Source organism: Eptatretus burgeri, chromosome 2 (assembly GCF_056783735.1).
Source record: "Eptatretus burgeri isolate ZD-2024b chromosome 2, Ebu_testis_v1, whole genome shotgun sequence".
NCBI lineage: Eukaryota > Metazoa > Chordata > Myxini > Myxiniformes > Myxinidae > Eptatretus > Eptatretus burgeri.
This window is the reverse complement of record NC_140962.1, coordinates 29,585,077-29,612,542: the sequence shown is the minus strand read 5'-3', so window position 1 is coordinate 29,612,542 and position 27,466 is coordinate 29,585,077. Positions and strand designations below refer to the sequence as shown.

Genomic DNA, 27,466 nt, shown 5'->3' with positions numbered 1-27,466 from the left:
CTGCAGTTGCTCACCCATTACTTGTTCCCTGAAAAGGGCCTTTTTTAACAACTCTGAAATTTACATTCTTTTTCAGTTTTTGGAAACCTAAACTTTTTTTTAACCTCTGGCAGTTTACCGCTTCGCTTTGTACCATTTCAGGTTATTCACTGGACTTGAACTGCTTGAATTTCAGTAAAAACTGAAAAATGGGGGTGTTCTAAAACTTTTAACTAGTCGTGTATTAATATATACAAATTTAAATATAAATCTATACATATGCATATATAAATATATACATATATATATTTATGTATGGATATACAAATCTAAATATATACATCTACATAAATAAATATATAAATAAATGTGGATATAAATAAACAAATAAATAAATATCCAATTGAAATTGCCTGATTCAAATTGGCAAGTGAGCAAACTGGAGTGTCAGCATACATGAAATAGAAGGGCACTCGGTCAAGTGCATCCCTCCGCCACACAATGCCTGATCCACGAGAACAGATTGGGCCAATAGATTTTTGAAATATGCTGCACAGTGCTATATCGTTTTTGGCCCGATCTCTCAATGGTGAAGAATCACTTTGAAAATTAAATAATTCTCGTATCCAGGTCCAGATTCAGATAGTCACCAAAATCGAATCAATTCGTCCTTGCCACACCCCCAACCTGTCCACCAAGTTTCATCTGAATCAGTCCACAACTTTTTGAGATATCGTGCTATATATTAGTTTAGCCTTCTCTCTCAATAGTGAAGAAGCACTTAAAAAATTATCAGATCCGCATCCGGATTCGTATCTTCACCAAAATTGAATCAATTTGTCCCTGCAACACACCCAACATGTCCACCAAGTTTTGTCCGAATCCGTCCACAACTTTTTGAGATATCGTACTCTGTATCATTTTTGGCCCAATCTCTCAATGGTGTTGAATCACTCTTTAAATTCTTGTAGTCGGATCCGGATCCAGATCTTCACCAAAATCTAATCAGTTCGTCCTTCTCACACACCCAAACTGTCCACAAAATTTCATCTGGATCCAACCACAACTTTTTGAGATATCCTGCACACAAACAAACAAACAAACAAAGACAGAAAGGGGTGAAAACATAACCTCCTTTACCTTTGGTGGCAGAGGTAATAAATACATACATATACATATATTATTTATTGTATGTTATAAACTTGTCACTAGCCTCTTATATATTGATCTCCAAATATGCTCTGAAGCTAGGAGAAAGTTCATAAAGTGAAATGTTGTTTGGAATTCTGTAAATCATGTCCCAAATTGCTCACACCAATGCTGATGTAGTTTGCATAGTCACTGCAATTTTGACCAAAAAATATGAAGAAAGACACAAACAAAAACACAAAATAAAATGACACTTACTAGGTTCTTGTGAATAATGTCCAACCACCACTCCTGCAGATCCTCCTCCACCTTTGGCCCTCTTCCCACCCTTATGACTTCCTGATGAGCAAACCCCAGGTCCACTTCCAACTCCCACAATACCACTGGAAACCCCAGACCCAGGTGGTTTTCCCTGCATTTCCCAATGTCCTCCAGGGGAGGGGTTTGATCCTGGAGGTGATCGCAATGTGCCAGGTGAAGCACGAGGTGAACGAGTGTGGGGTGGTTGCCCAGCACCAGGGGGGCTCTTAATGGAAACTAGAGGGGCAGTTGGTGGCTGGGGTGGAGCAGAGGCTGTCGACGTTTGACCTCCAGATGTGACAGGTCCATGGAGTGGAGATTTTATCGTTGGTGGAGAAAACACTGGTGCTGGAGCTGTGTGTGGGGGGAGAGCAGAAGGGGACCGCAAGAGGCCTGGTGATTGAAGAGGTGGTTTAGCTCCAGGAGTTGAAGATCCAGCTGCAACTAAATCACTCGTGGTTGGGACAACAGAAACTGGTGGTGGGGGTTGTGCTTTTCGTCCTCGCCCCCTTGGTCCAGAAGAAGGCAACACACCAGACATAGGGTCGAGTGGCAGGTGGCTAAGACGAGGAGGGGGTTGATGACTATGGAGGATTTTCGTTTCTGCACCGAAATGGGGTCCAGATCCCAGGGCCATATCAGATGGAAAAATTCCATCAAGGCGAGGTGGGCGGCCAGCAACTCGAATAAGTTCTTCATTGCTACCCAATGGGAGACGGGTAGGATCACCATTGCGAGTTGGACCAAATGGATCCCCAGGATGTGGAGCGAGATTGGGATGGGGGTGGGGTTGATGTGAGTGAGGAGGGCCATGGCTATGACCATCAATATCTGACAAACCTCCTGCTCCTCCACTGAGGCAACCCCCAGAACCTCGGAAGATCTCAAAATCCACTCGTGTACCTAATCCCGCGAGTTCATCGGTGAGGGGTCGTGGTCCAGGGCTCGTTCCAGTCGAGAGTGAACCTGGTGTTTGAGGAGGTGGTGGTGGTGGATTAGGATGTGGGGGGTGATGTGGACCAAGTCCTGCACGGTTCATCATTGCTAGCTCTTCCATCTCTGAGAGTGGACCACCTCCACCACCACTGCCCACCCTGGAAGTCAGCCGACCATGATGAGCATGAGGATGGGGATGGGGGTGTGGATGTGGATGTGAATGAGTTAAAGGACCAAGAGTCCCTGCTCCACCAGCACCTGGAAATCTTGCGAAAGAAACACCGGGACCTCCTGAAGGGCACTTTGTAACAAATCCACCTCCATCACTTATGTAACGAGTGGCCATTGTGCCAGTAGCTCCAAAATCACCTTCACCACATCGACCCATCAGTCCAGGGGGCATTTCACATCCAGGAATCGAGCCTGGGAATTGAACACCAGGTTCAGAGTAGACTCCATGCGGATGAGGCGGTGCTCCTAACGTTCCTCTTCCACCATATAATCCAAACTGTCCCCCTGGCCCATCCACAGTCGCTCCCTCACCCAAATGTTGTACTGATGTTGGTGGCAACATTTCTCCAGGGCTAAGTCCATTAGCAAATGCCTCTAAGAGGCCAGGTGGTTCTTTGCCATAAGGTGGTGGTGGAGGTCGTGCCCCATCAGAACCAGTGGCCATGTTCTCAAGGCTAGAATGTAAAGAAGGACGGCCTTCTTGCCGTCGACGTTTCTCCTCAAAAAATTCATGCTGGAGTCGGATCCAGGCTGCCTGTTCAGGAGAAACATCATCTGAAGCACCCCGAAGAGGCACTGCTTCAAAATCAGTTGTAAATGGGGGGTGAGTTGGACCACAGGGCTGGCCAGAACCACAGATCGAGACTTCACCTGGTCCTCGAAAACCAGCTGCCACTGGAGGAGTTATAGGAATATCAGTAGACCGAGGTAAAACTTTTTTGTCAGAGCCAGGTCCTTGTGAAGCAGCTGTCGCTGGGATTGAGGATGATGTCGGAGGAGGATTTGGGGTTGAGCACTGAGGAGGCAACACTTGGGCTCCCATTGTTGCCTGAGTTCTAGAGCCTCCCTTCTGTAGAAAATCATCCTTTTCTTCAGGAAACAGGAGCTTTCTGATATCTCTAAGGGTCTGTAAAGACCGTTCACGCCTCGCCAGTTGTTCCTCAGAAAGCCCAGAGGCACTACCTGGTTCTCCATCAACTACAACCGTTCCCCCAGAACTTCCTGAACTACCATCTGGCTCACTGAGAGGCAAATTTCTGGTTTGAGTACCTCCAGCTGGCCCATCATTTCCTGAATCTACTGAAGTAGCAACTGTCACAACATTGGATGCTTCTCCACCTTCGCTGGAAGTTTCTGGATTTGAGCCTTCTGTCTGAACAACACCAACTGAAGGAGGCCTGGTCTCTCCTATAGGTGGCCCCTCAGCTTCTCGGCCTATCGAAGTGTCCAATGATGGTGCCTCTGCTGCTTCAGCTTGGTCTTCAGGCAAAGGTGTTGTCTGCTGGGTTAGAGACCAGGAACGAGAAGTTGTATGCTGCAAGGAGAAGAAAAAAGAAAAAAAAAGAGGGTCATGTGAGAGACAGATTTACTCACTACCTTGTACGTCCGAACTGTCCCCCTGGAGGAAAATTGTTACAGAGACAGGTCTTTAACGCCATGATGCTATTCTAAAATGTCCCACTAAAGAAGTATTAATTCTACCATTGAAGGAATTTTGCTTCTGTTTGCCTTTAGGATGATGTGGAAGGAGGGGTGGGAACTAAAATGAGATATTTGGAAGAAAAAAAAGGAAGGGAAGGAGAGGGTATAAGAGGGATTGAAAGGAAGGAAGCTGAACAGGAGAAGGAAAATGGGAGAGGATGTAAGAACTAGTAGAGGAAAAGATGCAAAAAAATAAAAAAAGGTACTGGCCATTTAGTGATAAGGGGGTTGATGGTGGGGGAGGGGTCAAAATTAACTCTACATGGTTCACTAGAAGCATTGGTGCTGATATTAACAATTTTCTGAAATTGTATAATTATGTAGCTGCAACAACAATGACTAAATTTATTGGACTGTAAAATCCATGAATAAATAAATGTAATCATGCAGTTTAAAACATAAAGGTCATAAATGAGAACTCCACAAGTTTTTCTGTCTGCATTTATGTTGTATGGAAAGGTAAAAGTTGCGCACATACAAATTTTTAGGGGAACTTCAAGGTCATTACACCGATGGTGATGCTAATGCGAGCTAGATGTTAGACGTGAATTACTTTTGATAAAAGACATTTTTATGTTAATTAGGTTACAATCCAAAAAAAGTAGGTTAAGGACAAAAATCAAATATCAGGTGCACAATTTTAGTGCAGGTACATCATTATGATACAAGAACATCTTGGAAGGCCAAGCAGTCTGAGATTCCGCATTGGAAAAACTTAGCATTGGCAAAAAAAAAAAAGTATTTTTTTTTTTTTCAGACGGCCATTTCACGTTGACCTTTAAGGAGGGGGATGATGTGAATTAAGCGCAAATGCACCTTTCTCTGGGCTAGGCGGTTGTCTAGATAGCTGCCTAGAGCATGACAAATTTATAGGGCAGTCCAGAATAAGGCGGTCCAGTTACTCGATGTGGCTATCATGATTTTAAAAATTAGGTCAAGGTCAAATAATGTCAACCCCGTATACTTTGTATTGCCACTATTGATGCAAAATTTTATTCCAAAAGTTCCAGCTGGCCCGAAATATGGCATCGGCAAAAAAAAGGAGAAGAAAAAAAAAACACCCCAAAATGGTGGCTTCGTACTCTCGAGGTCCAAACAACTGTGAGGTACCATTAAAATTGAGGGCTCTAATTGTAGAAACAAAGCCTGTAACAGGTGTAAGCCTCACCTATCCTATAGGGGGAAGCTTAAATATACCTTACTCTTACTCTGTATATGAAAACAGCATTACGTTTGCAATGTAATAACAATGTACCTTTTTCCGATCCAGAAATCTAGGTTTCACGGATTAGCTAAACAACAGCAGGCTCACGGACTGATAGAAGATCGGAGGGGAATAGGGAAACAAAAACCTCTCAAATGAGTGAATAAGTAGCAGAAAGGAAAGGGAGGGAGGGGTCAGAGAGGACAGAAGAGAGCATGATGGGAATGGGAGAAAGGAAGCAGAGAGGCCATCGAAGTACATCAAGAATATGATGGGTCCTAAAAGAGGAACACCAGCTTCAAATCAGACATATCGAGACAGAATGAAATCAACAAAAACCTGTTGTCTCTGCTCGCAGACAAAATCAGATGACCACTCAGGTAAGAGTCACTAATACCATTAGCAAACAGCTGGAAAAGTAAGGCTGCTTAGTCAAGTTGCAGAGGTGCCAAGATTGACTTAGGTCCATGATTGGGCAAAAGTCCATGTATTTTAGAGAGCAATCCATTGTGGGGGAAAGGGTGGGTGGGTAAGGGGAGATATTGGAGACCTTGGGTTTTACAATAAAGGCATTGAGATATTCGGCTTTTTCCCAATCAGTGTCCAACACAACTTTGTGAATGTACACTGGAGATAAATTTGAACTTTTGGTGAGTTACTTTTGAGATTTCACTTGAGGTGAGCTTGATGTTGGGCTGTGGCTCATCAAAAGACTGATACACAATGGTTATGGGCTCTGCAGAGATTACGAGCTTGAGGTTCCCATGAGTTGGGTTTGCTTTGAGGTCAAGAACGTTAGCTGCTTTTTGTGATTGCTGCACCACATGCATCAATGTACGAGGGTCAGGATGTTGAATAATACAATCGGAGGCATGAAGGGATGAACTGGTGGAGAGAAAGCAGTCTGATAAAGGAGGAAATATAGCAACTGCTGATGTCAGGAGTTGATGAGATAATGAACCAGTCTAGGAGGGAGATGGTAGAATGCCACTGAAGTATAGTGGGAACTTGAAGTGGTTGTATTGATTGAGTAACAGTATTAGAATAAGGATTTCCTGGAGGAGAAGTCCTGTTCCTATGTGGATACTCAAGTTCAGATTTTATCCAGATAATTTGATTGGGTGGCAGCAACAGAATTCCTTCTGTTGGGTGATGGATTGTACCATAGTGTGTGGAATATTTGGGAAAATGGCAAAGACATTTTATACAGGGGGGTGACTGGCCATTTATGGAGATTAAAAATATAAATCGACTCAAGGACACTGCCCTGAGGGACACTAGCTTCTCACAATATCCTGAGAATGAAAAGATGCAGTCAAGAGAAACGCGTTCTTTGCATGTGTGGAGAAGTCAGAAATCCATGCAAGATGATGAAATTATATGTCCATAGCCGAGACCTTGGCCAGCAGAGCCAGGTGCCATACCATGTAAAATACATGAAAGATAGCTCCGAGCTTGTATTTGAAATTTGGTGTACATTGCTCGGTTAAGGTCAGGAAAAATTGCATGTCAAGAATTGAATGACTTGGACTAAAACTGAACTGGTTATTAGTACAATAGAAATCGACATGAAAATAGCTCAACCCGGACATTTTCAATAATAACCGTTTTTTGATGCTAAATGCTGAATATAATTGTCCTGTATCTGCAGAAAAAATCATAAATTCACACATGGGGGACGTTGATTTTTATTAGGTTAACGTATATGGCCTGTTACAAAATTGTAAATAATGCATTTTCCAGGTTGAGATGCTGAATATTCACAAATACTCATATTTAGGGTATAGAATGCTGTGAATACTTTCTGATAAATATGAAATAATAAAATAAATAACCATTACTCATTACTGGAACATATTTATTACCCTTGCCAAAGAATTCAGAGAGGGTATTGCATTTGGGTTTGTTTGTTTGTTTGTTTGTGTCTGTTAGTCCGCACAGAACTTTCGGATTTTTCTCTGCAACCGCTTGTCGGATTGAGCCAAAATTTTCATCATTGGTGCGACTACTCATGTAGAATGTTTAAATGATAATTATGACGTCATACGTCACGTGGTGCGGCAGCCATATTGGAAAAATTTCAGACCTCTGTATCTCTGAAACCGCACCAAGGAAAAAATTGAAACTTGGCACATAGCAAGTACTCCTCATGTGGAATGAGGGTGATTTTTTTAATGACATTATAGGTGCCCTCATTATGACGTCATAATTGCATATGTAGAGTGACACATCCGATCAGTATGAAAAATTTGAGGGTCATCTCGGGATAAAATGGTTCACAGAAAAACAAATCAATGACGTCATCGGTCACATGATTCAGCAGCCATATTGTTTTGTTTTTTTTATATCTTCAAAAACATTCTCTGAAATGGCCTAAACGATCGAGGCGAAACTCCACATATGATCGCCTATCCATGAGGAACCAAAGGGTCACACATATGACATCATAGGTCAAAAGGTTTGGCAGCCATATTGGATTTACCCTAAAACCTACAAAAATACACCACTCAAAAGAAGTCCTGGTGAGGGTTCGCAATCTTTGATTGCTCTTTTTCTTATTTTGAAAATGTAATTATTTTTATTAAAAATATGCAAAATTTCAAATAAATATTTTTGGGTATGTTTGTATAAACAAGTGTAGACACTTGATTTTAATGATCACATGGACACATTATACACCATTTTGTTCCAAAATATACCAGTATTATGATTTAATCCAACAAAGTTTAATGTTGTAATTATTTTATGAATTATAATTCTTTTTTTTTTTTTTACTCCAACCTCTAATCACTTATGGGCCACCATAGCACAAGTGCACAGGAATTTGACACGAAGTCAAAGATGAGTCAGAAATGATGTAAACAAGCACCAACAGATCTGTCATGTTGTGCTTCAAATTTGTCTAAAACAGTCATTTTCTCGGTAAAAATCAACAACAGGTGTATATTGCCCTTTAACTTTAAGACATGTTGACTATTTGTCACAATTATTCTCTTTTTTGTTGCTTAATTAACTTCTATTATCACCACTGTTTTACAGTATGTAATAATAAGGGAGCAATTATTTGAGTCATATTGAACATGCTCCACATGTCATTTTAAACGGTGAAGCCATTTCAACATTTGGCTATGTCCTTCCTTCCATCCATCCATCTATCCCTCCATCCATCTATCCCTCCATCCATCGACCATCAAAAATGAAGAAGAACTTGTCTAACCCACCATGTTTAACTTGAAAAGGTAATTCCAAAGAGGAGTTCCAAAGGGTAATTCTAAGGGGTTCTAAAGGGTAATTCTAAAGGGGAGGGGTCTAAAGGGTTCCATTAGTATCTCGGCTTTGCCTCTTTCCTGTTAAAAAATACAAAACCGAACCACTTCCTTCCGACACGGGTGCAATTTTTTTTAATGTACGATGGCCCATAAGTGACCAAAGGCAAGTTATAGAGTGAAAATTAATAATCATAAATCTCACTCAAATTATCAACTAAACATATTAAAATGGTGTTATTATAAATCTATCTGTCAGTGTAAATATAAATTTGTTTTTGTTAATTGTTCCTTTAACTTGTACATCAACTTTTCATTTATTACTGTGTAATATTTACCCTCACCAAAAGAGGGGGTATTGCATTGGGGTCCATTTCTTTGTATGTCTGTCTGTTTGTTTGTCTGCACAGAACTTTAATATTTTTATACGCAACCGCTTGGTGGATTGAGAAAAAATTTTCACTATAGTAGTGACTACTCATGCAGAATGTTTGATTGATAAATATGACATAGATCACATGGTGTGGCAGTCATGTTGGAAAAATGGAAAAACTTTGGACCTCTGTATCTGTGAAATCGCACCAGGGTCAAAAATTGAAACTTGGCACATGGCAAGTACTTCTCAGATCGAAGGAAAACTTCACACAAATATTCCCCAAGCCTTAGGGATACCAGGGTATTCACGAATAATTCATGTCAAGGTCTGGCAGCCATAGTAGGATTGGGCATACAACCATACTTTTTTTGAAAGGAGTGTTTTTTATGGCCAAATTTCACGCTGATCATGAATCCGTTGGACTTTTTGACATAGGATGATGTCTTAGGTTGGTAAAATACAAAAAATCAAAATGGCCACCAAATTTACCCACTTGTCAGGTAAAATTTGATAATTATGGCTTACTAGGGCATGTAATAATATTACTAGGGCATGTAATATTATTACATGCCCTAGTAAGCCATAATTATCAAATTTTACCTGAAAAGTGGGTAAATTTGATGGCCATTTTGATGTTTTGCATTTTACCAACCTAAGAGGGTTGGGCACACATCGACTTTTACTCTTTTGTCCCGTTAAAAGGAGTGTTTTTTTATGGCCATTTTTATGGCCATGTGTCTGTCTGATACATCATCCTCGGTCAAAAATTTCAACGGATTCGTGATCAGCGTGAAAAAGCCATAAAAACACTCCTTTCAACGGGACAACAGAGAAAAAGTCGATGTGTGCCCAACCCTAATATTGCATGCCCTAGTAAGCCATAATTATCAAATTTTACCTGAAGAGTGGGTAAATTTGGTGGCCATTTTGAATTTTTGCATTTTACCAACCTAAGACATCATCCTATGTCAAAAAGTTCAATGGATTCGTGATCAGCGTGAAATTTGGCCATAAAAAACACTCCTTTCAAAAAAAGTATGGTTGTATGCCCAACCCTAGCCATAGCCATATTGGATTGAGCGAAAATCTTAAAAATATATGTATTTCTCTTGAACCGCTTAATCAATCGATGTGAAACGTCACAATTATGATCTAGTAGTGATGGGGAATAAAGGATTTAAATTTCAACCTGATCAGATGCATGGTGCAGCAGCCAGAAGCATTTAATATATTTTTTTAATCTAGTTTCTTTATTTTTTTTTTTGAATAAGGCTCACTTGGCAGTGCCTGGATGGGTCTGAGGGTAGTGGGGGAGCAGCTGAAATGTGAATCCTATCCAGGTTCCTCCTGATGACTTCAGCTTTGCTTTTTGCTTGTTTGGGTTCCTTCTAATGACTCCAATGCAGGACTGCACCAATTTGGTTTTCCATTTGAATTTAATTTATGTTAATCCCATTCTAAATTCAGTTGAATAATGATAAATATCATGGGACAGGATCAGGTGTCTTATCAAAGCAGGACGTCTTCATACCCGGTCATCACTGCCAGCAGTTATAAAGTTGCAGTTCTAATTATGCCTCTTATTAATTACATGACACACCAGTACACAAACACCACACAAAACTACACAAACACCACACAACACAAGTCCTGGCGAGGGTCTGCAATCTCTGATTGCTCTTTTTCTTGTTTAATATGCAGGAGAGTATGCCTATTTGAGTACAGTCCTGTCCAGTTTTTTGTTTCAATTACCTTTGTCTTATTGTTGTAAGTTCTAATAAACTGTTTTCTTGTTTGTTGCAGATTAGAAATTGACAATTATGGCTGCCCCTAGCAAAGATGTTTGTACAATCTGTTTGGGCAATTTGAGTGATGGTGGCAGTGGTAGAGTTTTCATTGCTGATACAGGCTTCCAAAGAACATGAAGATGAGTTCCATCTTAAGCACACGCTTAAGGTTGTGAACACGCATCTTAAGCGTAGTGCAGAACACAACACAACCAATATCATCTTCAACCAAACAGTGCACATGCTAATTGTTACAAGAAACACACCTTGCCATGAAACACTGCACAAGCTCTTTATACTGACATTTCCAACAAAGGAAGGGACTGTCCTATTTCTACTTTGAGATCTGTGTCTCACCCATATAACTATCAAACACATTGCCTCATATGTGCAAAGGAACTTAACTTTGGTGCTGCTCAGCATCATCAAGAATGCTGCTCTCAGATAGGTAGTGTTGAGATTATTAGCAAGGATAAAAACAAGCTCGAATGAGCTAAGATCCTCGTCCTCTTAATGATGACGTCATAAAAACGAATACGACGTCATTGTGATGTATCAGGTTTGCGATAAATTATCGGTGCGAATGCCCGGCTTGATTCCTGCAAACAAAATTCAAACAGCTTGCCTAGTTTCGGAGATAATGGTATAGGCGATTTCCATTAGTGGCGATATTATGACGTTAACTTTTTTCTAAGAAGAATTTCCAAAATCGGAGATGGTTACTACCTCTTGGCGTGGGCTTTCTGCATATACATGGCAAGTTTCACGAAGATCCAATGAAAACTCTGGGTTGTGAAACAAAAAATGTCAAAAAATAGGAATGACGTCATAAAAATTGATATGACGTCATAGTGATGTATCATATGTGTGGTAATTCATCTCTACTAATGCCCTTTTTGATTCCCGCAAACAGAATTCAAAAAGCTTGCCTAGTTTGAGATAATTTATTAGGCGATTCCATTAGCGGAGATATTTTGACGTCATAACTTTTTTTTCTCGGAGGAATTTTCAAAATCGGAGATGGTTACTGTCTGCGCAGAGTATTTTTACATATATATGCCAAGTTTCAGGAAGTTTTGATGAAAACTGTAGGCTGTGAAGCAAATGAAACAAAAAACAAAAAATGTCAAAAAACAGGAATGACGTCATAAAAATTGATAATGACGTCATAGTGATGTATCATATGTGCGGTAATTCATCTCTGCTCATGCCCTGTTCGATTCCCGCAAACAGAATTCAAAAAGCTTGCCTAGTTTCGGAGATAATTTTTAGGCGATTTCCATTAGCGGAGATATTTTGACGTCATAACTTTTTTTTCTTGGAGGAACTTTCAAAATCGGAGATGGTTACTGTCTGCGCAGGGTATTTTTACATATATACGCCAAGTTACAGGAAGTTTCGATGAAAACTGTAGGCTGTGAAACAAAAAAGTCCACAAGAACAACAACGTGAGTAAGACTTAGAGATCCTCCACGAGGATCTAAAAATGCTCTTCAAAAAGCTTACTAAATATATGTGAAAAGAAAACTGATACCCTGGCAGTAAATGTCAAAGCAAGGGCATTTATGTCTGGAAGAAACAATTCATATTTTACAGATCATCGAAGAAAAAAATGTCTGAAATCTCAACACAGTCAATGATGAGGCATTTAGTCGTCTCTCTGCGTGGTTAATAAAGCCAGAACAACAAAATTGCCAATTCATGCCACATGATCAATGCGCCCAACTGACATCTAACTTGTCTAATGATGTTCCAGTATCCAGCATAAAACACTTAAAATGCCGCCTCTTGCAACACCTCGGAAAAGAGGTGACAATAGCACAGGTTGAAGGCAGAGAAAATGTGGTTACGCTAACTGATAGAGCAACGTCTATTTCATACGACTCCTATGCAGAGTCAACCAGTGATGCAATTGATGATGAGGAAAACGTCAGGCCGGCAAAATTGGTTGGGTCCAACATAATGCAAAATATTCAGAACACAGATCAGCCAACAGATGTGTATCCAGCACCTTCAAGTACAGACCTGAAAAAAACGAGAAGCTAGTGTCCCAGAGGCACTGAAACATCTCATTGCAAATATGTTCACAGAGTCCTGCAATGAATCAGCAAAGATGAAAAAGAAACTTTTCCAGATCTCTATATGCCACGTAATACTGCAAGCAGCTGGAAAAACGGTCCTTCATATCTCCTCTGCTGTTATCCATTGACTTCATCTACCAGTCTACAAGATCCAGGGTGCTTCTTGATGTGCTTTCTTCCCTGGGACTTGGTGTTTCCTATGACCCAGTCATAGCATTTGAAAGATCAGCAGCTGAGAAACAATGTGTTCATCAGCTTCCTGCTGGTCTTGTTGAGAAAGACAAAGGTGGAGGGTTTTGCCAATGGGTAGCAGACAATTTTGACAACAATGAAGATACCATCTCTGTACATAACACAACTCATGTCATGGGTGTTATTGCATGACAAAGTGATAGCAGATAGTGCAGATCTGGAAGAAATTACACACAGAAAAAAATGCGTCTGCTCAACAAATCACACAAGATGGGGGCTTTGGAGCAAAAATGCAGCCATATAAGCCACCTGTTAAGCCATTGATGGATCAAGCCTGTCACACCATAAAACATATGAATCTTTCTGTATGAACAGCTGGACACATTATAGCTGTATTGCAGTCTTCTTACAACACATCCACAAAACTGGCAAGGCTTCATGTCTGATGTTATGAAAAGCAGGTGCCACTGTACAGCAATGTTATACAACACTAGGATCCCCCTGAATCCACAAACAAATGAAGCAGTTTCCAGAACCATGGTGTTTGTGCAGTCCTAAGCAGAGAAAGCATGTCGAGAAGGTGAAATATTAAAGATCCATACATTTGACTTCGATTTACACCATTATGAGAAATTCATAAATACGTGAAGATTTGTACAGCATGTCCTTGTTGCAAAATTCAGTACGTTTTTTCTTTTTCTTAAGTACAACTTTCTAAATCGAGCATTATTAGCTACAAACTTGGTACAGGGATACAATATATTGTATGTTTGTGGTTGCCTCTAATTTCATTGATAAATTAGTGCAAAGAAAATATTTACTTAACAGAAGTTATACATTATGAAGCCCCATTGGTGGCCATTTTGAAATTTCCCCCCAAAAAATACATTTCCCCATGAGTGAATTTTTGAGAATTTTTTGTGGCTATTTCAGGTCAGGTCAGGTATGGGAGCATATGCCAGAACAACGCGTCGCTGCGTCCACTTTCCGCCGGTACTCCAGGGGCCTCCGTCTGGCCATGCCCCAGGCAGATGCCAGGCCCATCCCCATCTGCTTGAGATGATGGTCAATCTGCTACAACCACGAGGCACGTGGTCGGCCCACTGGCCTACTCCACTCATGAGACTCCCTCGCTGAGAGAATCTGGTGAGCAGGATCAGCGTCAGGAAAACAAGCCACATATCCATACAGCCACAACTGACGCTCACGGACTATGCAGGTAACAAATCTCATCCGAGTCTCTCTCAGCAACCGCTGGTTGGACACAAAATCCGACCAGCGATAGCCAAGGATTCTCCGAAGAGACCTGGAACCAAAGGAATTAAGTCTCCGTCTCAGATCCTTGGTCAGAGTCCAAGTCTCGCATCCATAGAGCAAGACTGGAAGTACCAAGGACCTGAAGACTCGGACATTCGTCCTCCCGCACAGGTACCGGCAGCGCCACACCCCATGATCCAGTGAATCCATGACTCCCCAGGCCCGACCCAGACGTCTATTGACCTCTGACTCACAGCCGTCAGAGACATGAATATCACTGCCAAGGTAAGTGAATCTCTCCACGACCTCAACATCCTCACCACAAACAGGCACAGACAGGACAGCAGCATCCAAGATGTCACCGAAAGCCTGGATCTTGGTTTTGACCCAAGAAACCCGTAATCCCAGTGGCTCCGACTCCTCATTCAGCACCTCGAGCGCCCCCAAAAGGATATCTAAAGTCTCCACAAAGATGACTGCATCATCTGCAAAATCAAGGTCCAAGATCTGGACATTCCCAAATGATGCACAGCAGCTTGATCTCTCCGACATCCTCCCTAAAATCCAGTCCATACAAGTGCTGAAAAGTGTGGGGGCCAGTACACACCCCTGACGAACTCCAGTAACAACTGGAAATAAGTCAGAGATGGTACCACCACACTTCACAGCACTCTCAGTACCAGAGTAGAGTTCACATATCAGATCGATCAGTTTTGGTGGCACCCCACGAAGACCAAGAATCCTCCAGAGGACATCCCGATTCACTGGATCGAACGCTTTACAGAGATCAACATAGGCTGCAAGCAGCTCCTGCCGAAACTCTCGTCTGCGTTCGGTGAGGACACGAAGAGCAAGAATACGGTCAATCGTTGACCTCTTTGGTGCAAAGCCTGACTGCTCTGGACGCTGGTGCTCAAGCAGGTGGTGGTGAACCCTATCAAGAATTATCCGAGCAAAGACCTTGCCCGGCACTGAGAGCAGCGTCACCCCTCGGTAGTTGTTGCAGTCTTGGCGATCACCCTTCCCTTTCCAGAGAGGAACAACAAGGCCCCTCTTCCAATCAGTTGAGATGATGCCTGTGTTCCAGACAGAGCACAAAACTGCATGCAACGACACGAGTGCAGCATTTCCACCAGCCTTGAGAAGTTCAGCATGGATGCCACAGACCCCTGGAGCTTTACCCCGTTTCAACTGGTTCACCGCAGCCCGTGTTTCCACAAGCGAAGGTGGACCACAGTTGATTCGAGGGTCAGCAACAGGGATTGTAACACCCTTGACGTCCAACTCGCCAGCTGGTGGATCAGCCTGGTACAACCGCTCAAAGTAACCGGCCCAGCGGGCCTTCACTTCAGACTCCTCTGTCAAGAGCCTATCACTCTCTGCTCTCACTGCAATGCTCCGAGGGATGGGCTTGGATTAACGCAATGCGCGAATTCCCCTGTAAGCGGGACGAGAATCACCTGTCCACAGATGATGCTCTACCCCTCACAGATTCCTCGCACATAGGCCTCCTTGTCCACCCTCAGTACATGTACAGTTTTACGCCTCAGCTCCCTGAACAGCTCAGCTCTGCCATTCAGCCTGGCCCTGCGACTCTGGTCAATGGTATCCAGTGTCCCTTGAGAGACAAAATACTTCTTTGCCCTGCGGAGAGTTCCAAGACATCCACCGGCAACATCAAGGACGGTGGTCTTGAAGGCACTCCACAACTCTTCAGGACCCCCCAAAGCACCCAGACCCCCCAAGTGTCCACTTAGCCTGTTCGCAAACTCCTCAGCTACTCTCTCATCCCTGAGCTTGCCAACATCCAGCCTTGGCTGGGATCGTACCATTCTCCAGGATTTAAGGTGCAGCTTTGGAGTTGCTACAACAAGCCTGTGGTCATTATTGAGGAACTGAGCACTCCGGTAGACCCTGCAGTTCTGGATCATCCTCCAACGACCGTCAATGAGGACATGGTCAATCTCCTTTGCCACACCGCCAGCGTTGGAATACCAAGTCCAGAGATGAGCTTGTGGGCGCTGAAACCATGAACCAGCCATCCTAAGTCCATGACTTCTTGCAAAGTCAAGGAACTTAGGGATGGTTATGAGGTGTGTGTTGGTCCCCATGGGTCAGGAACTATGAACCAGAATAGCACTATCAGTTCCAGTCAATGCATTGAAATCCCCCAAGACTAGAAGTGTATCTCGTCTGGGGGCACTGATCAACCACAGACTCGAGCGTGGCGTAGAATGCCTGCCATAGAACAATAAGGTGTATAAAACACAAATATGGTTACTATTGAAAATGTCGAGGTCATTGTCAATTTCGACTGACATATATTGATAATGAGGGAATTTTCGGCTCTCTTCTTGTGAATTACTGTCACAAGTATCCATTAAGTTGGAAGATGAACTAAAGATAATTACTTGTTGGAGAACAGATGGATGAGATGCCAAGTTAGCAGACCAAGATATCAAGACCTGGGGTCTGATGACATCAGGCGTTGCAACAGAGGAGGTGTTCAGGTATTATGAGACGTTCCACCTGAAGCTCTAATAAATTTTGTGGAGCCATGGAAGTGTTGAGCTCAGGCACGTCACCTAAATTAATTCCGTGAAGTTTAAATTAGTGAAAGATGTTTATTTGATGGTTAAAAAAAAAAAAGTGGTTGTAGTTGGGAAAGAAGTCCATATTCAAAATGGAAGCAACCACCAACTGGTAAAGCTCCCCAGCAGGCAAGGCTCACCTCCAACATTTCTACCATGGAGTGAAATTTTATCAGGACTGGGCAATCACCGTGTGCTCAGTGTTTAGTGTTCTTCCAAGGAGGGTGCAACATTAAATGACTGCAATAAACACATAGTGAAATAGCTGCTTATTATTCCCACACCTTTTTCAAATAATGGGGGATATTGTAATAGTCTCCGTCTGTCTGTCAGTCTGTCACGCTTTCTCTTCCTTAACGGTTGTGCAAATTGTGAAATTCACCAAACAACATAAGGTCCAAGAGGTCCGAGAGCAGGAAATTTTTGGCCCCACCCCCTGGTGCTGTGGGGTGAGGTCAAAATGTCAAATATAAAAAAATGCAATTGTGGGCACATTTTTAAATATTTTAAATGAAACTTTGTATATGCAATCAACATTGGAGGATGCATGAAATATGTAACGATTTTTTGGATTTGACCCCCGGTTCATGCCCCAGGGGCAGGGACTTAGGCTCACAGGGGTCAAAAGAGAATATTTTTTTAAACTCAAAATTTGATATTGGGTCATTCCTGATGGAACTTTTTGCCATCTTTCAACTTTGCTTGATGTGGGATGTGTGGCTATTTGTGATGGCGTGCCATCGATCTCGCCCGAGTTACAGTTATGTGTTGCTCCAAAACTTATGTTCAAATGTGATTATTTTTTTTTTTTATTGGACAGCAGACACATTGATTTCCAGTGGCATTTTGTCACTTTCATAGCCTGAGGTTGTGTGCAATAATGAATCTTCAATGCAAAGGTGGTGTAATGCTCGGTGTGAGGCAGGAGCATCACCCCAGAAGGGGAGAGCAGTACTCCATTAGATTGTGGATGAAAGCTTTGTAAATGGTTAGAAGCTCAGGTGTGCCAAGGAAGGACTTTGCACGACGTAGGATTCCCAGTCGGTGACTGGCTTTGGAGGCCAGCTTGGAGATGTGGCTTTCCCAGGAAAGATCATGGCAGATAGTGAGACTCAGAAGCTTGAAAGAAAGGACTTCAAGGGGATTGTTGAGAAAGTAGATGGGGGGGGGTCCAGACGGTCCTTTCCGAGAGACTGGTGAGGGTGTGAGATTTGTCAGGATTGAAATACATATTTCAAGTGTTTGACCAGCTTGTGATTTTATCCAAGTCTGCAGAAAGTGAAGAGGCTGTTGCCTGCCGATCAGAGGGATGAGAGATGGTACGGCAGAGGGTGGAGTCATCAGTAAAGACATAAAGAGGATTTTCCAGGGAATTTGAGAGATCACTTGATGAAAACCAGAAAAATCACAGGGCCAAGAACACTGCCTTGAGGAACGCCACCTGGACGGGAAGAGGGGATGAGAGAATTCCAATAAGAGCCATGCATCGGAAGCCTGTGAGCTATGAGTGGAGATTGCCTTGGATACCATAAGATGAGAGTTTGGTGAGCAGTGTGGGATGCCAGACCATATAGAAAGCTCACGATACGTCGAAGGAGATGGCTCTGGTCTCATTTTTGGCATTTAGGACCTCCATCCATTGTTGGGAAAGCAGAAGTAGCATATCCACTATCCAGGGTAGAGTGACCTGGTCTGAAACCAAATTGATGATCGGAAAACAGGCCATTGGAGAAGAGGAAGGATTTAATGTCTGAAGCGATGATGGATTCCATAACCTTGCTGATGATTGGGAGAAGGCTGATTGGTCTGTAGTTGCAGGGTCAGTTTTTGCACCTTTTTATGCAGAGCAGCAATGTGTGCTGATTTCCAACCAGATGGCAGATGACCTTGAGAAAATGAGGGGGTGAATAAAAGAGAGAGAGGGTGAGCAAGAGCAGCAGAGCAGGTTTTTAGAAAATGAGGGCTGATGCCATCTGGACTGGGTGCAAAATCTGAGTCGAGGTTTGACAGCAAGCTCTCCACATTGTCAGGAGAAAAGGACACAGAGTACGACTGTGTAAGGAGGGTACAGAAAGCGATGGGTTTGGGACACAAGAGTTAGAAGCAAACACAGAGTTAAAGCATTCAACATTTTTGCGTGCAGTGTCAGCTGTACAGCCATTTGAGGTAAAGGCCCCGTCACACCTTGACGTTTTAGCCAGCGTATGGCAAGGTATCAAAATGTATGTAAAACGCTGGCGTACGCTTAACTATTAATGTCTTTTTCCAGTTTTGGACTTATTCATAACGAGTTGGACATATGCATAACATATTAGTAACGTACACAGAACATTTCGATAACATATAGATAGATTATATCAACGAATGCTGAGCGTGTTGTCGGCGTTCACAACCTATGCCCAACGATAATCTAACTTATGCATAGCGCGGCAGCGTATCGCCGACGATCACGTGGCATAGCCTATTAAAAGGCTGCGGCTCGACGATTCAAATCATAACCGCACTAGACATCGAAGTGTAAAGCCGCTGTCACACCTTGACGTTTTAGCCAGTGTATGCCGACGTATGAAAAATTTGTGGAATACGCTGGCACACGTCGAATACGTTATGGGTAAGTTTTGTCTACGTTAAGAGCACGCTGAAGCACGCTGGCATACGTCGTAGTACGCCGAGTACGTCGACAAATTTTCAGCACGTTGAAAATTTTTCGACGTATGCCAGCGTATGACGCACACGTTCCGCATACGCTGGCCATAAGTTGTAGGCACGTTACGCAATCGTTGACACACGTTACTTGTAAGTTACTCATAAGTCGAAACACGTCGAGGTAATGTTTAGCGTACCTGAAACTTATTTCTAACCTATGAGTAACGTGCTTTGAACCTATGTGTAACGTATCTCCAACGCAAAATATAGTATGTAGACGTATTTGACGTCTTCCGGACAACCACAGAACTTACTGAACGTGTTACTAACTAACAGGTACCGTATAATGGCGTATTGGCAACGTTTAGGGGAATTGGTATATAAAAATGGGGTCACACAGGAATAACCCATCAGTGTTCCAGACTCCATGGGTTTTTTTTTTCCTTCGGAATGACGGTGATGTTGACACTTCGATTTCTAGTGCGGTTATGATTTAAATCATTGAGCGGCAGCCTATTAATTATATTATATTATAACCGCACTAGAAATCGAAGTATCAACATCACTGTCATGCCGAATAAAAACAAAAAAACAAAAAAAAAAAAACCATGGAGTCTGGAACACTGACGCTAAACATTACCTCGACGTGTTTCAACTAATGAGTAACTTAAAAGTAACGTGTGTCGACGTGTGTCAATGATCGCGTAACGTGCCTACAACTTATGGGCAGCGTATGCGGGACGTGTGAGTCATACGTTGGCATACGTCGAAAAATTTCAAGCATGTTAAAATTTGTCGACGAGCACGGCGTACTACGACGTATGCCAGCGTGCTCTTAACGTATACAAAACTTACCCATAATGTATTTGACGTGTGCCAGTGTTTTACACAAATTTTTCATACGTCGGCATACGCTGGCTAAATCGTCAAGGTGTGACACAGCCCCTTAAGGGAGGGGATGGAGGGGGAACCCAGAACATCCACCAGAAAGGGACTTAACTAGACACCATCAGGATTTGGAGGATAGAGACATGTTTGAGAGTTCTGACTTGAGATTAGAAAGATGTTTTGTGGCTCTCCTCAGGGTAGACACACACTTGTTCTGAGCTTTGTGGAAATAATGTACGACTGGTCTTCTTTTGGTATTGTGATTTGGGGCCTTTCTAATAGTGGTCCATCCTGTGTAGAATTTGATTGGGACTCTGAAACAATCTTCAGCCATGCCATGAGTGACCATCTTCAGCAATGTGAACGAAGGCTCATCTTTGCATAAACAGATCGATGTGTCTGTCTCATTCAAAAACCAGCATTCATGGAATCAAACAGAAAAGCTTTTGGCATTCCAATCTCAAATTTTTAGTTAAGAGATATTTATACTGCCAAAATACTTACAGGCCTCTGCAGTCTTTCTTTGTTTGGATTATTAATATGAAACACTAAACCTTCTCCTGGTGAAAGAGGTTGGGTGGTGGGTGGAGGGCTAATGCGAAGCACCTTTGATAACCTCAATGTTTTACCATCAATCATAATTTCATCAATTGATGACTTGTGGGTTTCACTCATCTCATAATCCTCATGCCTGCCTCAAATCCAAACCCCCAACCTTCTTCAAGTCAGCTTTGTATAAAATTATCAGTATTATCTAGGTGATCAAAGGTACCAAGCACAAATCTACTCCACCCATATTCCCCTTTCCACCTCGAGAAGTTAATATTTAAGTATTTCAAGACCCAAACTATGTAGTCCATATAATCACTGAATGACACCAAAAGAGATGTGCATCTTATCACCACTGAAAAGTGGTGATTTCATCTGGCAAACCTCAAAGACACTAAAAGATACTCAATCAGATCAAATTTTACAGCATTTTTGTGGTTACATGACTGTAACAAACGAGAAGCACCCTCTCCCTTCGGTAACATTGGCAAACCACCCTCCACCTCCTCTGTGAGTGGAGAATGGAGTTTTTTCTGGCCCATGACCAAACACAGGGTACAACCGACACAGATGCAAAATTTGGTGGAGATGGGGCAGCCTTATTTTTTTTTCTAAGATTTTCAGATGTACATAGACATTCAGACACAGAATTGCCATCTATACCAATAAATGTCAGTGCGTGTGTGTGTGTGTCCTCTAGAACTCCTAAACCATGAAACCTAGCAGCCTGAAACTTCGCAAGCGTACCAAGGGCACTCCATGGTAGTGCAAGAGTGAAAATTGAGTGTTTGGGTTAATTAAAAAACCCCTTTTGAAGATAATTAACAGCCTTATTTAATTATATCCTTTATCAGGCGATCCTCGGCCACCTTGCTCCCTGGGGTCTTAAGGCGTATCCTGTGTTACCTCGCTGGGGTCTGAAGCAGCCATGCTTTTTTGCCGACTCAACCATGCCTTGACTTGGAACAGGCCAGCAATTATTTCTTCACGATAAAGCGCTCAAAATGTTTGGTTTTTTTCCCCACTTTCATTACTGATATCATCGAATGCCTGATCTTCATACCTACGAAGAGCTGTATTTATAATGGTTGAGTTATTTATGTTTAAGTTCGGGCCTAGATGATGGCGTCATGGGTTGGACCTCGAATAGATACAAGGCCGTGGCAGTTTTCTACCAATAAAGATGTCTAAATTAATTATTTTCACAGAAGTTATGCATTTCACCACATGCTTTATGTTATAAGCTGTTATATTATATAAGGATTGCACATGGATGCTTTAAACATCGTGTTTTACGACATGGAAAAGGATTTTCTCTTGAAAATGTACTATGTAGCTAGTTTTTGTTTTGAGCGGCCTCGGATTTATTTGAACTTTAATTCCATTTCTGTTTTCACTTTTCACAGTCGCTGAGGTAGCTTAACACTCAATTGCAGCAAGGTTTGTGAAAATCAGGTGATTTTTCTTTCACGTTTTTGCATCATATTATGGATTTATATATGAAGAAACGTGAGCTGAGGAGCTTCCATATGCTTCCAAGCGGCTTCATGACTTTGTCTTAAGTTTTATTCGATTTCTGTTTTCACGTTTGGTATTTGCTAATGTCGGTTCAGACTCAAGTGAAACAATTTCTATGAAAATCCATTGAAATTTGATGAATTTAGGTCGTTTAGAGATTTTGTATGGGGAATGTGAGGCTTCTCGAATGTTATGGGCAGCCTCATGTCCTTGCTTAACTCCGATTTGATTTCTATTACCATTTTTTTTATCGTCGCTGACACAGATTCAGACTCGAATGCAAGAAATTGGGTGAAGGTCCGACCAAAAACACAAAAAACACAAAAAACATGTCTCCAGGGTTGTTCTACGTCAAACAGAAACTCTTTTGTGGATAAAGTCATTATTTGAACGAATTCATTAAATTTCTTTAACTGCTGTAGGCGCGGTGAAGACTGGCTCCCGTCCCGTTTTCACCAGACCGGATACTACAACTCCCCCTGCCCTCCTCTCCCCTTCACTTAAATGCCCTCCCCCACCCCCCATGTTGTTTGTTATTGCGTGTTTCACTCTATTCTCCTTCTCCCCATTTTTTTTTTCTGAGAGTGAGAGTGAGAGAGAGAGAGAGACCACAGATGATGGTGAAGCAGAGGGGTGAGTTTTCCATTGTCACTCTAACGAGTCGCCGTGGTTTCTTGTCCCTTCCTTCATCGGGAGCTATGTCTGTTTGGATTAGTTTTCTCATGCTGGTATATGCTGAGTAGCGCTTTTTGCTTTCTTTCAAATCCTTGCTTTTCACAGAAAGCCATACCCCTTCCCCCTTTTCTCCCACCATTCTACTTCGTCTGGAGAATTTTCTCTTCAAGAAATGTCGGCACGCTCCCAATATGCGGCTTTCAAGCCCCTTACATGGAAACGTGGGGTCGTGTGTGTTCCTCCCGACGAGATCAGTGTTGAACACATTGTTATGATATTACCAATTGCAATCGGGATGGATAAGATTTGTGCAGCGTCATCAATGAATAAACCCATAGTGGTATTTGTATCTGAAGAAAGCCTCGTACATGAGATTGTTGTGGCTGATTGTTGTGGCTGGTCCACAGACAATGGACACTTCATTCTGGTTTCCCCACTTGACACCCCAGCTGTAAAAATAGTATTATCAAATGTACGGCCATTCCTAAAATCTGAGGCACTGTTAACGGAGCTATCTCGGTTTGGTACTGTCGTGTCCCAGATCAAAATGTTTCCTCTGGGCTGCTGGAACAAACAGGCGAAGCACATCATGTCCTTCCAGTGACAGGCGTACATTGTGCTTCCCACATCCAACGTCGAAAAAGTAATAAATGTAGTATTTAAATCTCGTATCAATAATCATGATTACCAAGTCTATGCATCAACAGAAATGTTAAAATGCTTTACTTGAGGAAATTTTCGGTCATTTAAAATGCTTCTGTCCCCAATCGGCACCCTCTCCAGCCGAGCAGACGGCCTCTCCGGCCAATGCTGCTTCCCCTCTACCTTTCCAACACTACCCTAGTTACTGCCTCAGACTATACAGTATCAAACTCAAAACTCTCCGATAACACAAACATCTGGGATGGTTTTACGCTCGTTTCCTCATTGAGGAAGAGGAAAACGCCTAAATATTCATCTACACCTTGTAAAGAAAAGGTGGCAATTATAGTCAGAAACATCAGGACTATTTCTATCTGATCAGACTACGACAAACAATCGGTATGAATCCCTTGAACATGAGAATGCAGACTCTCTGCCCATACCGGAGATCTGCCCACAAAATGCCATGGAGAAAAGTTATACTCCACCTCAAGAAAACATTAAAAGTAAAACAGTTCCATCTCCCTCTCGTGACAAACTGCAGTGAGACTCCACCGATAAAGTAAAAGGGGAAAAAAAAAAAAACGATCAATGATAACCTTCCAACCCCAATAGTCTCTATGCCAGCTGTTTTACATAACGTGTCTGAGCACACTGATAAAACTGAGGAAGAACCTTAAATCATCAAACCTGTCACAGATTCCCCCATTCCCCCCACATTACCCGAGGTTTCTGAAATTCCTCTACCCCCTTCTGCTCGTATAAATATGGAGCAGGCTGATACCTGCACACCACAAGTTACTCCAGAGCCTCAATAACCAGTAATTGTAAGTGTACCGCGTAGTGCTTCCGACATGTCTGAAGGAGAATCGTATGAAATTGAGGATTTTCAGACACACAAACAAATCAAACGTATCATCAACCCAAATTTTGAAATTCCTTAACCACACTCACAGAAAAAGACACATCAATATCAAAGATAATTTTTCTGACCTGTACGGATTTATCGACATGGCAAGGAATATCATCCGCCGGCCAAGCGGTCACCACTTCACTGAACCTCATTGTAGCAGGTTAAAGAAATACATTGTGAAAGCAAAAGAGGAACCCCATCCGAGACAAGCTAAATTACGAGCTAATATAATAAGGAATTTTAGGTTCCATGATATCTGGCATCAACAAAACCCCATGATGTATCAATTTATCTGGTGCAAGATTGCAAATAACCAGGTATCCCGAGCTAGGCTTGACCGAACTTATGTAAATTCACCATTTATCAATCCCTCCAACTACCACAGGAATTTCCCCTTCCAGATTTTCAGACCACCACTTGATTACTGTGAGTTACCACTCACAGTTGTCTTCAAATCGTCATCCTTTCTGGAAACTAAATGTCACCATTTCAGAAAACCCCTCTTTTAGGGCCACATTTAAAGATGTATGGTCTGTTTTATCACATCAAAAGCATCAGTTTATAGATTAGCGTTTATGGAGGGATAATACCAAGGCACAATTTAGTGATTTTTGCCAAAAAATTTGTTTCCTAATGCCACAAGAGGAACATAACAAAAGCTATTTTGGAAAAGGAAATTCTACAGATCCAAACAAACCAAAAATAAAAGTCACCCCTCCCCCTCCTCCAACTAAAACTGAGTCTGAAGGAAAAGAAGGCATTCTTTCAGGTAATAATTGAGAACCAAACCCAGGGAGCATTAACGAGATTGCATTTTCAGCATCTCAACCTTTTGGACACACCGACCCATTTCTTCTTTGATTTTGAGTCGAAGGTTCCTCACCTTTGAATCACTGCCCTAAAACGCCTTGACAACTCTGTCATCACTCACCCTGAAGGAATCAAGAGGGAAGCCAATTATTTTCTCTAACCTTTATAAAATAACTAAGGTTGATTTAAATGGTGTCTCCCATTTGTTTGATGGTATCTCCACCTTAACCCCAGGGCAAAGGCAGAGCCTGGATAAACCACTCACACCTGAGCAACTCTCCACCATGCTAGAGAGCCTTGGCAAAGGAAAATCACCTGGCCTTGATGGATTGCCGACATAATTTTTTGAATCTTTCTTGGGCCTAATTGGCTCCAAACTGCTCTCAGTCTTCCAGGAGAGCCTCGAAGAGAATGAACTCCCATGAAGCTGCAGAAGGGCAGTAATTTCCTTGCTTCCAAAGAAAGGTGATCCCTTGCTCATTTCCTAGTGGAGGCCAGTATCGTTACTGTGCACGGATTACAAGATCTTTTCTAAAGCTATTGCTTCGTGCATTCCCCCCTTCTTAAAAGACATTATAAACATGAATCAAACCTATTGTGTTCCTGTTCGTAGTATCCATGATAATATTTCTGTTATTAGTGATTTGATTGATGTGTGTGACATTTGTCATGAAAGCATTGGCCTCATTTTCCTTGACCAGGAGAAGGCTTTGATTAGGTTTCTCATGAATACTTGTCCGAAATCTTAAAACGATTTGCTTTCGGACCGTTTATTTTATCATGTATACATTTATGTTATTCTAATATATCTGCTCTCCTCAATATTAACAATGAACTTGTGCCCCCTTTTTGTAATGAAAGAGGTGTGAGGCAGGGCTGTCCACTTTCAGGTGCCTAATATGCCCTATCCCTTGAACCCCTCTTAAACACGTCTTTATCTGGTTTTACTGTTTGAGGTTTAGACCATTGCTTATGCTGATGATATATGTGTTTATATCAAAAACTCTGATGATGTTGCCAGGGTGATGCATGGTTCAGAGTTCTTTAGCAAAGCCTCATCAGCAAAAATCAACTGGCTAAAACAGAAGCACTGTGGCTCGAGCCCCTTAACTACACCTCACTTCCCCCACCCTCCACACCTCCCTCCTCACCACCATCTCTCCCCACAAATGTCACCTGGAGGAGAGATGGGATCAAGTTTTTGGGAAATTTTCTTGGTCCTGGAAATTTCACGAGGCATTACTGGGAAAAACTTGCCTGAATGGATCAAACTACTTTTAATGAAATGGAAAGCCCTACTGTGCCAATTGTCTTACCATGGCAGAGTATTGGGGATAAACAACTTGGTTACCTCCATCCTTTGGCACAAGGTTCTGGCTCTGCAACCACCCAATGGTTTGGTTGACGAAATACAGAAGAGTGTTACTCACTTCTTCTGGTCCAGAAAACATTGGCGACGACCAGAAAAGTTGAATTTACCAATATCTGAGGGCGGTCAAGAACTTGTCAATGTATCGTGCCGGATTATGGCCTTCCATCTTCGTACGATGTGGTCATTTTTTCATGAGCCACTTTTACCTTCGAGATACCTTGAAAACCACATTTTTGGCCAAGTTGAGAATTTTGGTCATGCTGAGAAGCTTTTCTTAATGGACTTGACCAAGGTTGCTTTTTCTTCACTCCCTTCCTTCTATTAAAGTCTGTTAAATGCTTGGGAAGCTTTCACAGGCCATCGCGATCTCACTACGTATGAGCAATCCATGTTTTTGAATGAGCCACTGTTTCACAACACACTGTTTGAAGGTTTTGATAACAACAGGACCGTTATCTGAAAATTTGTCAAGGCATCAATAACTAAAGTGTGTCACCTAAGAAACAATGCCAATGATAAGTGGCTAAGGGTTGCTGCAATTGCCTTAGAGACTGGCATTAGGTCTTGTCGCAAAATAGACAAGTGTATAAGGTCAGTGCTTTGTACATACTGCACCTTCCAA

At 42.2% G+C, this 27,466-nt stretch overlaps 1 protein-coding gene across 1 annotated transcript in view; it reads right to left on the bottom strand.

Moving 5' to 3' along the window:
• Window positions 1–377: 377 nt before the first annotated feature.
• Window positions 378–27,466, bottom strand: part of LOC147031698 (uncharacterized) — a 49,018-nt gene continuing 21,929 nt past the window's right edge. The window contains exon 11 of the mRNA XM_085849861.1: window positions 378–3,910. Coding sequence (XP_085705987.1) covers window positions 1,289–3,910 — 2,622 coding nt within the window. The 3' untranslated portion in view covers window positions 378–1,288. The remainder of the gene's footprint in view (window positions 3,911–27,466) is intronic.